At 50.1% G+C, this 13,013-nt stretch overlaps 1 protein-coding gene across 2 annotated transcripts; it reads left to right on the forward strand.

Annotated features, from left to right (window-relative positions):
* Positions 1 to 277: 277 nt before the first annotated feature.
* Positions 278 to 12,485, forward strand: LOC103636447 (bZIP transcription factor 12). Of its 2 annotated transcripts, none has more exons than XM_008658800.4 (4): positions 278 to 1,147; positions 1,247 to 1,318; positions 1,893 to 1,922; positions 12,143 to 12,485. In XM_008658800.4, exons 1-4 carry the CDS (start codon positions 545 to 547, stop codon positions 12,221 to 12,223), a joined length of 786 nt encoding a protein of 261 aa, XP_008657022.1. In that variant the 5' UTR covers positions 278 to 544; the 3' UTR covers positions 12,224 to 12,485. The 2 variants fall into 2 exon arrangements, 1 of the variants encoding a protein (XP_008657022.1); XR_004852269.1 differs by having other exon boundaries at positions 284 to 1,147; positions 1,824 to 1,922.
* The last annotated feature ends 528 nt before the right edge of the window (positions 12,486 to 13,013 follow it).

Genomic DNA, 13,013 nt, shown 5'->3' on the forward strand with positions numbered 1-13,013 from the left:
ATTTGATCCTCTTAGCAAGTTTAATAATAAAGTGTATTGTTGGCTCTAACTTCTTAGCATGTCATTTAGAGCCAGTAATAAACACACTCATATAATAAAGCTGGTTCTAAAGTTGACTCTGAGATGAATCCTCGTAGCTTTCTCTATCATCTTGTCTTGAAGCTCGTGTAGCATCCGGCTCTTGCATGAGAAGAATTCATTACCTCTGCTTTTTGATAATCTCTTTTATATAAGAAAAAATGTCATATAAGTAGACTTAGAGTCCATTATTGTATTTGCTCCGATCAGTCAGCACACGACAACAGCGCTTCGAGCCCTGGCCCCTAGCTCGCATTGCGAGTTCCAGCGAGCCAACCAAACCATTAGACCAACCACCGCTCCGTCAGTCCCTCTCCTTCCTTCCTAGTTCATTCCCTCACCTCATCTAACCAAGCTCCCGAGAGCAGAGAGCTGAGAGAGGGAGAGAAAAAGTAATCCGACGGAAACGACAAGGGCGCGGCGAGGGCGGGGACGGGAAGGCCCTGGGCGCGGAGGCGCCGAGCACATGGCATCGTCGAGGGTGATACCGTCGTCCTCGCCGTCGCACACGGCCTCGGATCTCGCGCGCCTAGCGCAGGCCGCCAGCAGGCCCGGCGGCGGGGGCAGCGGGCCGGGCTCCATGAACGTCGAGGAGCTCCTCCGCGGCATCTACAGCGACATGCCCACCCCGGCGCCGCCCGCGTCGGAACCCGGACGCCCGATGCCCCCGGCCCCGGCGCCGGTGAGCGCCACGCGGAAGACGGCGGAGGAGGTGTGGAAGGAGATCACTGGCGGAGGTGGCAGTGGGGAAGCCGTGGCTCCCGTGGCGGCTCAGGCTGTCGCTCCCGATGGTGGCGCTGGCACAGGCGGCCCGGAGGTGACGCTGGAGGACTTCCTGGCCAGGGAGAGCGCGGTGAAGGAGGATGAGGTTAAGATTTCTGTCCCCCCCGCGCCGGTCATGGGGTTACCGGGCGGAGCGGAGGGCGTGAGTGTGCCTGGCGGCGGAGGCGGGAGGGAACGGAAGCGGCAGCTTGTGAGTACAGTGGATCGCGCTCGCTCTGCTATCCAGCGAGAGAAACGAATGATAAAAAACCGCGAGTCTGCTGCCAGGTCACGGGAGAGGAAGCAGGTGGGTGCACCTTTCACAGATGTTGCAATTTAACGTGATTAAGCTTCGAATCCTGCTAGTTTAAGTGGAGGATTTGATTCTTTTGCTCGGTTGCTGAAGGCCTATATCGCCGAGCTAGAATACATGGTAACGCGGCTCGCGGAGGAGAAAGCTGAGTTGTTGAGACAACAGGTAATACTCGACTCTGACATATTCATGGGGTTTGTATGGGAAACTGTATTTCTAGGATTTCTTTGATGGCTTTTTTGGGAATTGGGATAGTAAGTGATTTTAGCCCCTCAATCCCCTCCAATACCTTGCTCTCAAACATGCCCTGACTGTGAGTTCAAACACAGTGGCATTCTTACCGCACTTGCCTTGGGTTCTGCATCCAAAACGTGTCGTGGTGACACTTAGTTTCAGTAACCTCTTAAATTAGTGGGTAGCAGTAGCACAGCACCAGAACAAGTTCACAATACAAAATCTTGCAAAAAACACGTAAACCATATACACGTAAGTCCCAATGCATGTTGTATAAATGTATAGTAGGTACATAGTTTTGTTTACCTGTGTTGTAACTGGGTTGAAATTTTGAAGGAAAAAACCCCTGTTAGGCTCACCTTATGTTATTTCCCGAAATTCAGTTCGTTTCTTTGCTATGCATAATCTGAATGGTGTCTGAAACCATTGTTTTCAGAGACCAGTGCATCATGAATGTTCTCATCTATAGGCAAACATATTACCTTTTGATGTTCATGTATTTCAGGAAGAGCAGTTCCAGACGCGGCTTGAAGAGGTAACTTTCTTTGGTTCATGTCAATCTGATTATATTGCGATAAAATGGGTGTGAAGTGCATATATGTATTATGCTAGTTTATGGGTACGTTTGGTTTAGCTGTGAAAAGTTAATGTGAAAAAGCTGTTGTAAGAAAAAAGCTAAAAGTTGTTTGGTTCAATTTTTTGTGAGTTGCCCACGGTAAATAAATTATATATTGTTTATATGTACTCTATTGCGAAAGGGGGCTGAGTTGGTTAGGTGGTCTGAGTAGCACATCTCAGTTTCTGGGTTTGACTCCCCGTGGGAGCGAATTTCAGGCTATGGTTAAAAAAAATCCCCTCGTCTGTCCCACGCCAAAGCACAGGCCTAAGGCTCAGCTCCGGTCGTGGTCGTTCTCACATGGGTTTCGATGCCGTTGTGTATGGGTGGGGCATGTGAGAAGGTCTTCTTAATATACAATGCCCCCCGCAGGAAAAGTTTCTCATATTTTTACAAATAAATCAAATTTACAATTCCATTTTTAATTTTTTTATATTAAGAATGTTTTTATTTCATTTATTATAACACTTAATTATTTTAAATCATATTTTAATTTCTATTTGCCGCATATGTTTATTAATATGACGAACTTGGATAAGTAGCAAAAGCAGGGCCCAAACTGCTTTCAAAATTGTACTATAGAGAAGCTGCTTTTTTCAAAGTAGCTGCATAAAAATTGAACCTCTTTGGTTCAGCTTGCGCTTTTTTCAAAGTAGAAGCAGTTTAAAAAAACTGAACTAAACGCACCCTGTATGTCCCATTAAATTCAATGGTTATTGAAATTTGGTTGGATAACATTTGAAACCAGTCTAGGATACAATATTCGGGAGTATTTAGTCCAAATAATATACCTCTGCAACAGCTGAACCATCACTAAAGAAAGCATCAAGCAACCTTTCATCTCAGTTTAGCACTCATGTTCTAAATATGAGAAAAATTTATCCTCGATGAGAACATACATAAGGACCATAATCATGGTTAATAGACACCGTTCATGTTTAAAATAAGCAACTTCCTATGAATTCTCCGCAATGTTTTCAAGTCGTCTAGTCGGACCTAGTCGTATAGTTAATCGACCCTAATCGAGCTGATCGTCCGTTTCGTCGTCCATATGTTTCTAGACATATATACTTATATAGTATATAGTAATAGGATACATACACACACACACACACACACACACACATATATATATATATATATATATATATATATATATATATATATATATATATATATATATATATATATATATATATATATATATATATATATAATTTACAATACAGTGATACACAATATAGCAACTACAAGCATCAAGATGGTGACTTACCTGTGTGTTTGCTGTCCATAACTCCCCATTCCTTCTCAAGATGGTATAATCTAATCAAATAGAGGGCCCTCAACAAACAAGGAAACTAGAGGAGAAAACACAACTTATACCATCTAGGCGAGGGAGTAGGGCGCTGCACAAGGTCAGGGCATACGACAGCTCCTCCTTGGGCGGCGGTGGTGGCTCCTTGGGCAGCGGCTCTGTCTTGGGGCAACGACGGGAGCTGCAGACGTGTTCGCCGCTGGGGACTGCAGTCGTGTGCGCCGGTGGCCTGGTCCTTGTGCGCTGGCAGCTCCTAGTTCTTGTTCACCGACAGCTGTGCGGGACTGGAGGGCGGCTGACCGGCTGTGCGCCTGTGAGAAGACGACCAAGCAGACTTGCCGAGCAAGTCTGCGAGGCGGGGCGAACGACCAAGTCCCCCGCCAAGCAAGCCTGCGAGACTGAGTGGACGACCAAGTCCCCTGCCGAGCAAGTTTGCGAGGCAGGGCGGACGACCAGGCATTCACCAAGTGAGCCCAACCACTAGGCCAGCGCTGCAAGCATACGTCAACCACGGCAGGACCGAGGGATTCAACTCCTTAAGAGAAAGCCTTCGCACGACCACAATAGGTCACACAAAGGCTTGGGGGATGCTGTCAGGTACCCGGGAATGTGGTACCCAAAACAAGCCCATAAACCCTTTTCTAGCCAACGCGCCAAAGTCCCCCGCCGAGCAAGCCTACGAGGCGGAGCAGACGACCAAGTCCCCCACCGAGCAAGTTTGCGAGGCGGAGCGGACGACCAAGTCCCCTGCCGAGCAAGTTTGCGAGGCAGGCAGGCGACCAAATCCCCCGTCGAGCAAGTCTGCGAGACGGAGCAGACGACCAAGTCCTCTGCCGAGCAAGCATGCAAGGCGGTGTGGATGATCAAGTTCCTTGCCGAGCATGTCTGTGAGGCGGGGCGGACGACCAGGCATCCGCCAAGTGAGCCCAAGCAGTAGGCCAACGCCGCAAGCATACGTCAACCACGGCAGGACACGTCACCAGGAGCCCACGCAATGGTCGCAGACACGATGGTACACCCCTTTCTTATAATAAGCATACCACGTTGTCTGGTGGGATGAGGTAGCCTCAGTCAGAGGTGACCTTAGCACCGGAGCCTCCACAGTAGCCGGTATGACAGAAGCGACAGGACGAGGTGCCATACCGAATGGGCGACGTGCGCGCGAAAGGACGACGTAGGACCCACAACGATTGGAGAAAGTCGTGTTGTATGCGTCGGGCCCAGGGGCTGAATTGTGGGGCTCATCGCGTGTCATCGTGGGGACGTCAGCCACGAACTCACCGCAGGAACAGGCGAGATGAGCAACACCATACCGGAAACATTACCGCACACAACCTTGACGAGGGGACCCGCCATGACAACCGAAGGACTCTCTCTCTCTAAGAGACACCGTTGTAAGGCCTATCCCTTGAGATATAAAAGGGAAGGCCCTTCTACTCACACACGAGCACACCTGTTGTAACACGCCTGAAGCAATACTACGATCAACACTACACTGGAGTAGGGTGAACCAGTATAAACCCGTGTCCCAAGTTCATCGTCCAAGTCCCCGTGATTCACCATTCGGAGCGAGTCCGCGCTAGCATCGTCCACCGAACACAAATCTTATTGTCCCTCGTTTTCTGAAACCACGACAGTTGGCGTGCCAGGTAGGGGACCGCTAGCGTGTCAAGCGACATCATCAGTGTTTGCCTGACATGGGGGTTTTCACTCCTGGGAGCAGCATCAAGTTTGGCTCCCTCGACTTCCTCGCCAACTCAGCTGGAGAGCTCTGTTTCGATGCACAAGTCGTCATAAGCATGCCGCCCAGGCACTCTACCAGGAGCAGGCCGAAGAAGCGACGCCACGAGAATCGTGCCACTGCTCCAAAGCGACACCCCAACCAACTTGTTGCCTCCACAAAGGGGCAAGTAGGGGAGGCACCATCGCCAACATCTGAGACCACCGCCAACCATCAGCAGAGGAGCGGCAGCAAGTGCCACCACGAGTCCGTCACCCAGAAGGTGTATGCGGCAGAGCCTTTCGGCTCGTTGGACCCCTCGTGGTTGAAAATCCCAATCGCGTTCGACCGACGCGATCACCTAGGCAGGGTCCTGCATCCCGGAACCTAGTCCCTTGTCGTCGAGGCAATCGTCGGCCCGAAGCGTCTCTCCAAAGTCCTCATGGATGGGGTGAGCGGTCTCAACATCATGTATGTTGATACTTTCGATGCCTTGGGGATTGCACGCCCCGCGCTACGCCCCAACACCGCGCCGATTCACGACATCATGCCCGGGCACGACACTCGCCCGCTCGGGCGGATCATTCCATCTGTTACGTTCTGAGACCCCTCTAATTTCCGCACCGAGCAGATGCAGTTCGAGGTGATGAACTTCCCTGGAGCCGACTTGCAGGCTGGATCGGACGCTCCTAAGGCTGGTTCCGATACATTCAAATCCGCAACGTTTTCGCTTGTCGACGACGCTCCTAAGGGTCCCAATCGACGACGCTGACCCCTCCAAGCACGTTCGAATTGGGGCAACACTCCCCGACAAACAAGAAAGCACCCTTGTCGATTTCCTTCGGGCTAATCGCGACGTTTTCGCTTGTAAGCCCGCGGATATGCCGGGGATCCCTAGGGAGGTCGCCGAACACTCCCTGAATATCCAACCTATGGCCAGGCCAGTCACCCAACGACTTCGCCATTTTGATGAAGAGAAACGCAAGGCCATTGGCGAAGAGGTGGCGAGGCTCCTGGTGGTGGGATCCGTAAGGGAGATACACCACCCAGTATAGATCTCAAATCATGTGCTTGTCAAGAAGAAAAACGGGGCTCAATAAGGCATGCCCCAAGGACCCTTTCCCTCTCCCGCATATTGATTAGGTCGTGGACTCGACCGCCGGGTGCGAGCTCCTCTCCTTCCTGGCCGTGTACCACTTTCATTACCCTCTTTAGCATGTTTTGCTATGTCTCCATGCCGTTTGGCTTGGAGAACGTCGGAGCTACATACCAGGTCGGGCGTAACCTGGAAGTCTACGTGGATGACATCATCGTAAAGACCAAAAAAATTCAATGATTTCATCACAGACCTAGAAGAAACGTTCGCCAACCTCCGAAGGTTCCGAATCAAGTTGAACCCCGAGAAATGTGTTTTTGGGGTCCCCAAGGGAAAGCTTCTAGGCTTCATGGTGTCGGATCGAGGAATCGAAGCTAATCAAGAAAAAATAGAGACCATCTGACGCACGAGCCCCATCCAGAGGGGTACAACGACTGGTCGGGTGCGTCGCCGCACTCAGTCGATTTGTGTCCGAACTCGGGGAAATAGGAATGCCCCTCTACAAGCTCTTGAGGAAAAGTGACCATTTCTCTTGGACGACCGAAGCCCAGGAGGCACTTGATCGGATAAAAGTGTTCCTCACCTCGCCACCGGTTTTGGTTGCGCCCGATCCAGGTGAAACCCTCCTCCTTTACGTTGCAACCACCACCCAGGGTGTCAACGCTGCACTAGTAGTGGAAAGAGAAAGCGAGGGACATGTACTCAAGGTACAAAGGCTTGTGTACTTCGTCAGCGAGGTGTTTACAAAGTCCAAGACACGATACCCTCAGATCCAGAAGCTGCTCTATGCGGTCCTCATCGCCAAGCGGAAGTTGGTCCACTACGTCGACCGACACCCTATGTCAGTGGTGTCCACGACAGCCCTTGGCGAGATCGTCCGGAATCGGGATGCGTCCGGGCGCATCACGAAGTGGTCCCTCGAGCTCAACGAACTCGACATCAGCTACATTGCCAGAACCGTGATCAAGTCCCAGGCCCTCGTCGACTTTTGTCGTGGAATGGACGGAGGCACAGGAGCCACCACCAGTGGAGGACCCAGAGCACTAGACGATATATTTTGATGGCTCCTACCTAAAGACCGGAAGCAGTGCAGGTGTTGTCCTCACGTCACCTCAAGGACACAAGCTCCGCTACGCCATTCGCCTCCACTTCGACGCCACCAATAACATCGCTGAATACGAAGCCCTCGTCAACGAACTCCGGATCACAGTCGTGGTAGGAGCGTGGGGTCTCCTAGCCAGTGGCGACTCTAAATTGGTTGTCAACCAAGTCATGAAGGCGATGGAGCCGCGCGATCCGAAAATGTGTGCGTACTACGGTGAACTCGAGGAGAAGTTCAAAGCCTTCGAACCGCACCATAGTTACAAACGTTTCAACACCGAGGCCGACGAGCTATCGACCATAGCGTTGGGGCAAAAACCCGTTTCGAATGGAGTCTTCGCCTCTGACCTCTACGAACCCTCAGTGAAAATCAAGCAAGTTGAGGAGGGAAGTGTCGAGGGGACGAATGGCCCGGTCGCCCCGCTTGCCCACGCCAACAAGTTGGTCGCAACGACCGACCAACAGGACTGGCGCCAGCCCCTCGTCAACCTGTTATCAGACAGAGCGCTGCCCGAAGACACGACTGAGACCAGGCGTATATCTCAAAAGGCGAAATCCTCCGTTATCATCGACAGAACACTCTACAAGAAAAGCGCCTTGGGCATCAAGCAAAAGTGCATCACATATAATGAAGGACGACAGTTGCTCGCCGAAATGCACGAAGGAACGTGCGGGCCCCACGTGCGCTCGTCGGGAAGGCGTTCAAGCAAGGATTCTATTGGCCAACTACCATGTCCGACGCCGAGCAGGTCGTTCGTACCTGTGAGGGCTGCTAGTACTACGCACGACAAACACACATGTCGGCTCAAGCCCTCCAGACCATTCCCTTTACCTGGCCATTTGCGGTTTGGGGACTGGACCTGGTCGGGCCCTTCAAGAAAGCACCAGAGGGTTGCACCCACTTGCTTGTGGCGGTGGATAAGTTCACCAAATGGATCGAGGCCAGACCAATTGCCAAGCTCACATCATACCTGGTCGGGCCCTTCATCGTCTACCGTTTCGGGGTGCCCAACTCCATCATCATCGATAACGGAACCCAATTTACGAGGGAGTCGCTCCTCCAGTTCTGCGATGACTTCCACATTCGTGTTGACTGGGTAGTGGTGGTGCACCCAAAATCCAATAGGCAGGTCGAGCGCGCGAATGGCCTAATCCTGCAATGCCTCAAACCACGGATTTTTTACAAGCTCAAAAAGTTCGTCGGACGATGGGCGACCGAACTACCTGCAGTACTCTGGAGCCTGCGAGCCACGTCGTCCCGGGCGACAGGTTGCACGTCTTTGTTCCTAGCGTTTGGCGCGGAGGCGTGTTGCACTCTGAATTAGAATACGGCTCCCCGAGAACTAAGGCCTACGATGTTGAACGAGCAACTATGGACGCACAGCTCGCCGTCGACCTGCTCGACGAAGCACGCAACATGGTCGTGGTTCGCTCTGCCAAGTACCAACAGGACTTGCGACGCTACCATGATCACCAGGTGCGTGGTAGTGAGAGCACCTAGAGGGGGGATGAATATGTGATCCTGTAAAAATCAAACTAAACAACACAAACTTAGTTTATAAAATATTAGTGAGGTCAGAACCAAGGTGCTATGAATAGAGAGGGAGAGAACTCTTCACTTGATTGTTCCTTTAGAATGTGTATTGAACTTAGGAACAATAGCGCAAGTGATTAAGTGAGAACTCTAAGGGAGATAGCAATCACAATAGAAAGATGTGCAAGTGACACGGTGATTTTATCATGTGGTTCGACAATGCCTACTCCAGGTTATGGTGACCTCCTTTGGTCAAAGATTGCACTCAATCCCTCTCAAGCGATCCAAAGATCAAACTTGAGTACCACGATTTTCTTTCTTTTCTCAAGAATTTTCTTTGTAAGGAATCTCCACAAGTTGGAGCCTCTCACCCTTACAAGATCGATCGCAATTAAACTACAAGAGTAAGGGAGGGAATAGAAACACATGCAAGAGCTAGAGTCGCAGCAACGACACGCACACAAGTCAAGAAACGAGCACACAACACAGTGCAACAGAGTCAACTCAGAAAAGTGCTCAAATCTTAAATGCGATGAACCGAATACGTGCTTACGAAGTCTAGGCGCCTTAGGATGTTCAATGGAGGCTTGGTGTCCTGCTCCATGCGCCTGGGGTCCCTTTTATGGCCCCAAGGCAGCTAGGAGCCGTTGGAGCTCCATTTGGAAGGCCATTGTTGCCTTCTGTTTGTGGGCGCACCGGACAGTGAACAGTGTACGATTTCCTTCCTTTTCTGGCGAAGCCGACCGTTGCAGCAACCGGCCCCGTGGCACACCAGACAGTCCGGTGCGACCTGGTGACCGTTGGTGAAGTCCACGTGTCGTCCGCTGATCGCGCGGCCGACCGTTGGAGTGGGCGCGGCTGCCACACCGGACAGTCTGGTGAATTATAGCCGCGACTCTCCCAACTTTTCCCGAGAGCAGCCAGTTCGCCGAGCGCGCCAGCCTAAGCACCGGACACTGTCCGGTGCATCGCAGTCTGGTGCAAGTTTGGCTGGACTTAGCCAAACTTCTCCAATCCAATTTCTCTTGATTTGACAAGGTTCCTAGCACTTAGTAGAATATGTTAGTACCAAAAACAATTCACTGAGGCTAGAATCATACCTTACTTTTCTATTTGCATCTCTTTGACATTTAGCACAAAACAATATGTGTTGAGCATCTAATCTCCAAAACATTTATAGAAATGGCCCAAGGGTACATTTCCCTTTCAGGTAGGTCATTTAACGTCGGAGACATGATACTGCGAAGGGTAATGACCACCAAGGACAAACATAAGCTCTCGACGCCTTGGGAGGGACCTTACATCATTGCCCAGATCATGCGCCCGGGAGCCTACCGACTCAAGAACAGCGACGACAACCTTCTGACTAACACATGGAACATCGAGAACCTAAGAAAATTTTACCCGTGGGTAAGCTAGATCAGTCCACCTTGTTTTCAGGATCAAGAAAGCGGAACATGTCGACCAAACTGCCACATCCCGCTCGGGGGCTAGGAGAGGAGCACCCCAGGATACGTCGCTTCCATCCGTGATCAGTGGTAAAACCTCCTCGTGGCGCACTGCCGGATTAGTTGGCGCTAGAGGAGGCGACACCATCTCGCGGCCTGCCAACGCAGGGGGAGTAGAAGACGACTCGTTCGCCCTCGACATCCCTTTGCGATGCCCCGTCGGCATGGTCGTCGGGGCAGTGGGCGCCGCGACGGCGCCCTCCCTTCGGAGGAGGGCGCTGGAGCTCGCCTCGACGTCATCAGGGCGGGAAGGAACGCCAACGGACGAAGGGTTCCCCGCTCCGGCGGAAGCCGTAGAGGTCAGGTCCTCCGTGTCCGTGGATGGGGTGATGCTCTCCCCCGACTTGACGCGAGCAAGACAAGCTTTCTTCTTGTGACGGCGCTCCAAGCGCGCCGCTGCTTCCTCTGCCTCCCTTTTTCGCTTCTTCTCCGCCTTGATACCGGTTCCTCAGGAAGAGCGGGTAGACAAAATGTGATGTTCCCAAGCATCTGCAAAGACACAATAGTGAAACATCGAACAAAGCCAAAGAGAGAAGGGAGAATCGAAGACACACTAGGTCACTCAACCTCGTCTGGTTAAAAGGCAGGGGTACGCTTTCATCATTGAAATCCATCGTCACATTTGCTGTGACAACAAGGACGCTCAGACGAAGCTCTTCGACGACAGCGAGTCGTGGTCACCAACGTGACGGCCTATCGGAGCCTCACCGGCGCTCTCCATTACCTGACATTCTCTTGCCTCAACATCGTCTACACCATTCATCATGTGTCTTCACATGCACACCCCGCGGAAGCCCCACCTTACCGCTTTCAAGCGGATTCTTCGCTACCTCCGTAGCTCTATCGACTTCGGCCTTCTATTTTGACCCTCCTCGACTTCTGAGTTGGTGGTCTACACCGACGTCGACTAGGTTGGCTGCCCTGACACGTGCCTGTCCACATCCGGCTACGTCGTGTTTCTGGGCACCAACCTCGTTTCCTGGGCCTCGAAGCGGCAGCCCGTCGTCTCCTGCTCTAGCGTTGAGGACGGGTATCGTGTTGTGGCCAGCGATGTGGTCGAGGCCTCCTGGCTCCGTCGGCTTCTTCAGAAGCTCCACACCCCCTCCAGCGCTCCGCTTTCGTCTACCGCGACAACGTCAGCGTAGTCTAACTTTCCACCAATCCCTTGCAGCATCAGCGCACGAAGCACGTGGAGATCGACCTTCACTTCGTCTGCGAGCGTGTCATCGCAGTGATGTTTGTGTTCTCCTTTTACGACCACTTTGTAGTTCAGCGACATCTTCACCAAGAGCCTTACGTCGAATGTATTCACTGAGTTTTGATCCAGTCTCAAAATCTGTACATGATAGAGTTGTGACTGCGGGGTAGACTATTGTTAGGGTTTTCTTGTATTTTCCTGATTACCCCTTGTAATGAGATTTTGCCCACCTAACTTTTCTATATAACATACTTCAAATCCAGGGTTAAGGTTAGGGTTTCACATGTTCCAACACTGGTAGGCCAATCAGAGGATTATTACTTATTAGTGATAATCAATATTTTTTTGTTAAAGTAGTTATTGTGACAATGTTAACATTAAAAATATTTATAAGTGTAAGGTTAAATATTAGCATATCAGATTTATAAGACATGACAACAATTCTGATTCTATTTACCTTCACTTTTACCAAAAAATTTTTTGACAACAATTAAACATACAACTTGGATGGTCATATCCCCAGAAATATGAATAGGATGATCCCATCCAATCTTGCCTTGTAACTAAGCAGACTCTTTTATGGCCCTTCAGTTTTGCTTTGGATTTACTGACTTGATCGTGTAGGCGTTTTATATGTTTCTCTAAAGAATACATTTGGTTGATGCAGCTCGTGGACCGAGCGACGCCAGCCATTCTGAGGAAAAAAACATCACGAGATCTTAGAAGAACGAACTCAATGCAGTGGTAGATTTGAGCCAAGCTCGGCCGCCGTCTCCTTACTGTTATAACATAGAATTTGCGCCCTGTATGTCATTTTTCTATTTATATGCGCCAACTTAGTTGTAGTACCTTAACTGAAATTGCATGGGCAATTAGCCGACACAAAGCTTAAATGAAATCATGTTGTGTAGGTCATGACCAAGAAAGGTTGTTGTTCCTGTCTGGTCGTGTTGCATTCTGCCTGGTTTATTTTCTAGATTTCTTGTCAACATGGCAGGTAGATTCAGCAAGGAAGTGAACAGTCTTACTCCGATAAGCAGGCTTACTTCAAATTAAACTTAAACATCATAATGATACGTAGCGTCCAGGGTCGCCTACCTGTATGTAGGCCACATTATCAGAATTCAAATTTGTTTTTCTCTTAGATAAAATTAAGCAGACATACCTAATAAGTAAATTGAAGCAGGGAGCGTACTTTGAGTAGGGCAGCATATCACAATTTAAATATTTTTTTATTTGATAAGTAGAATTTAGCACTTCTCTTCCGAAACTTGAAGTTTGCTGGTGCATGAATTATCAAAGTCCTCAACATTAAATGCAAAGTTGACGTGATTTGATGACTGTTGATGCTCCTTTAATAAAAGATAGCAATGATGGGTGATACTGATACTGTACAATCCAATACCACTTCTGGTGACTAAATTCAATACAATTAAATTGTTCGATGAAATCTGGAATGATCATGTTTTTCAAGAACCATAATGGCATGAGTTAGCATGTTACTCGGCATTAGGGCATGTACAGTGGAGAGACACCAA

The sequence above is a fragment of the Zea mays genome, chromosome 8 (assembly GCF_902167145.1).
Source record: "Zea mays cultivar B73 chromosome 8, Zm-B73-REFERENCE-NAM-5.0, whole genome shotgun sequence".
NCBI classification, from domain to species: Eukaryota; Viridiplantae; Streptophyta; class Magnoliopsida; order Poales; family Poaceae; genus Zea; species Zea mays.

Coding starts and splice junctions, on each gene's coding strand:
- LOC103636447 (XM_008658800.4), top strand. CDS start 545: ATGGCATCGTCGAGGGTGATACCGTCGTCCTCGCCGTCGCACACGGCC. Junction 1,148..1,246: donor GGTCACGGGAGAGGAAGCAG/GTGGGTGCACCT, acceptor CGGTTGCTGAAG/GCCTATATCGCCGAGCTAGA. Junction 1,319..1,892: donor CTGAGTTGTTGAGACAACAG/GTAATACTCGAC, acceptor CATGTATTTCAG/GAAGAGCAGTTCCAGACGCG.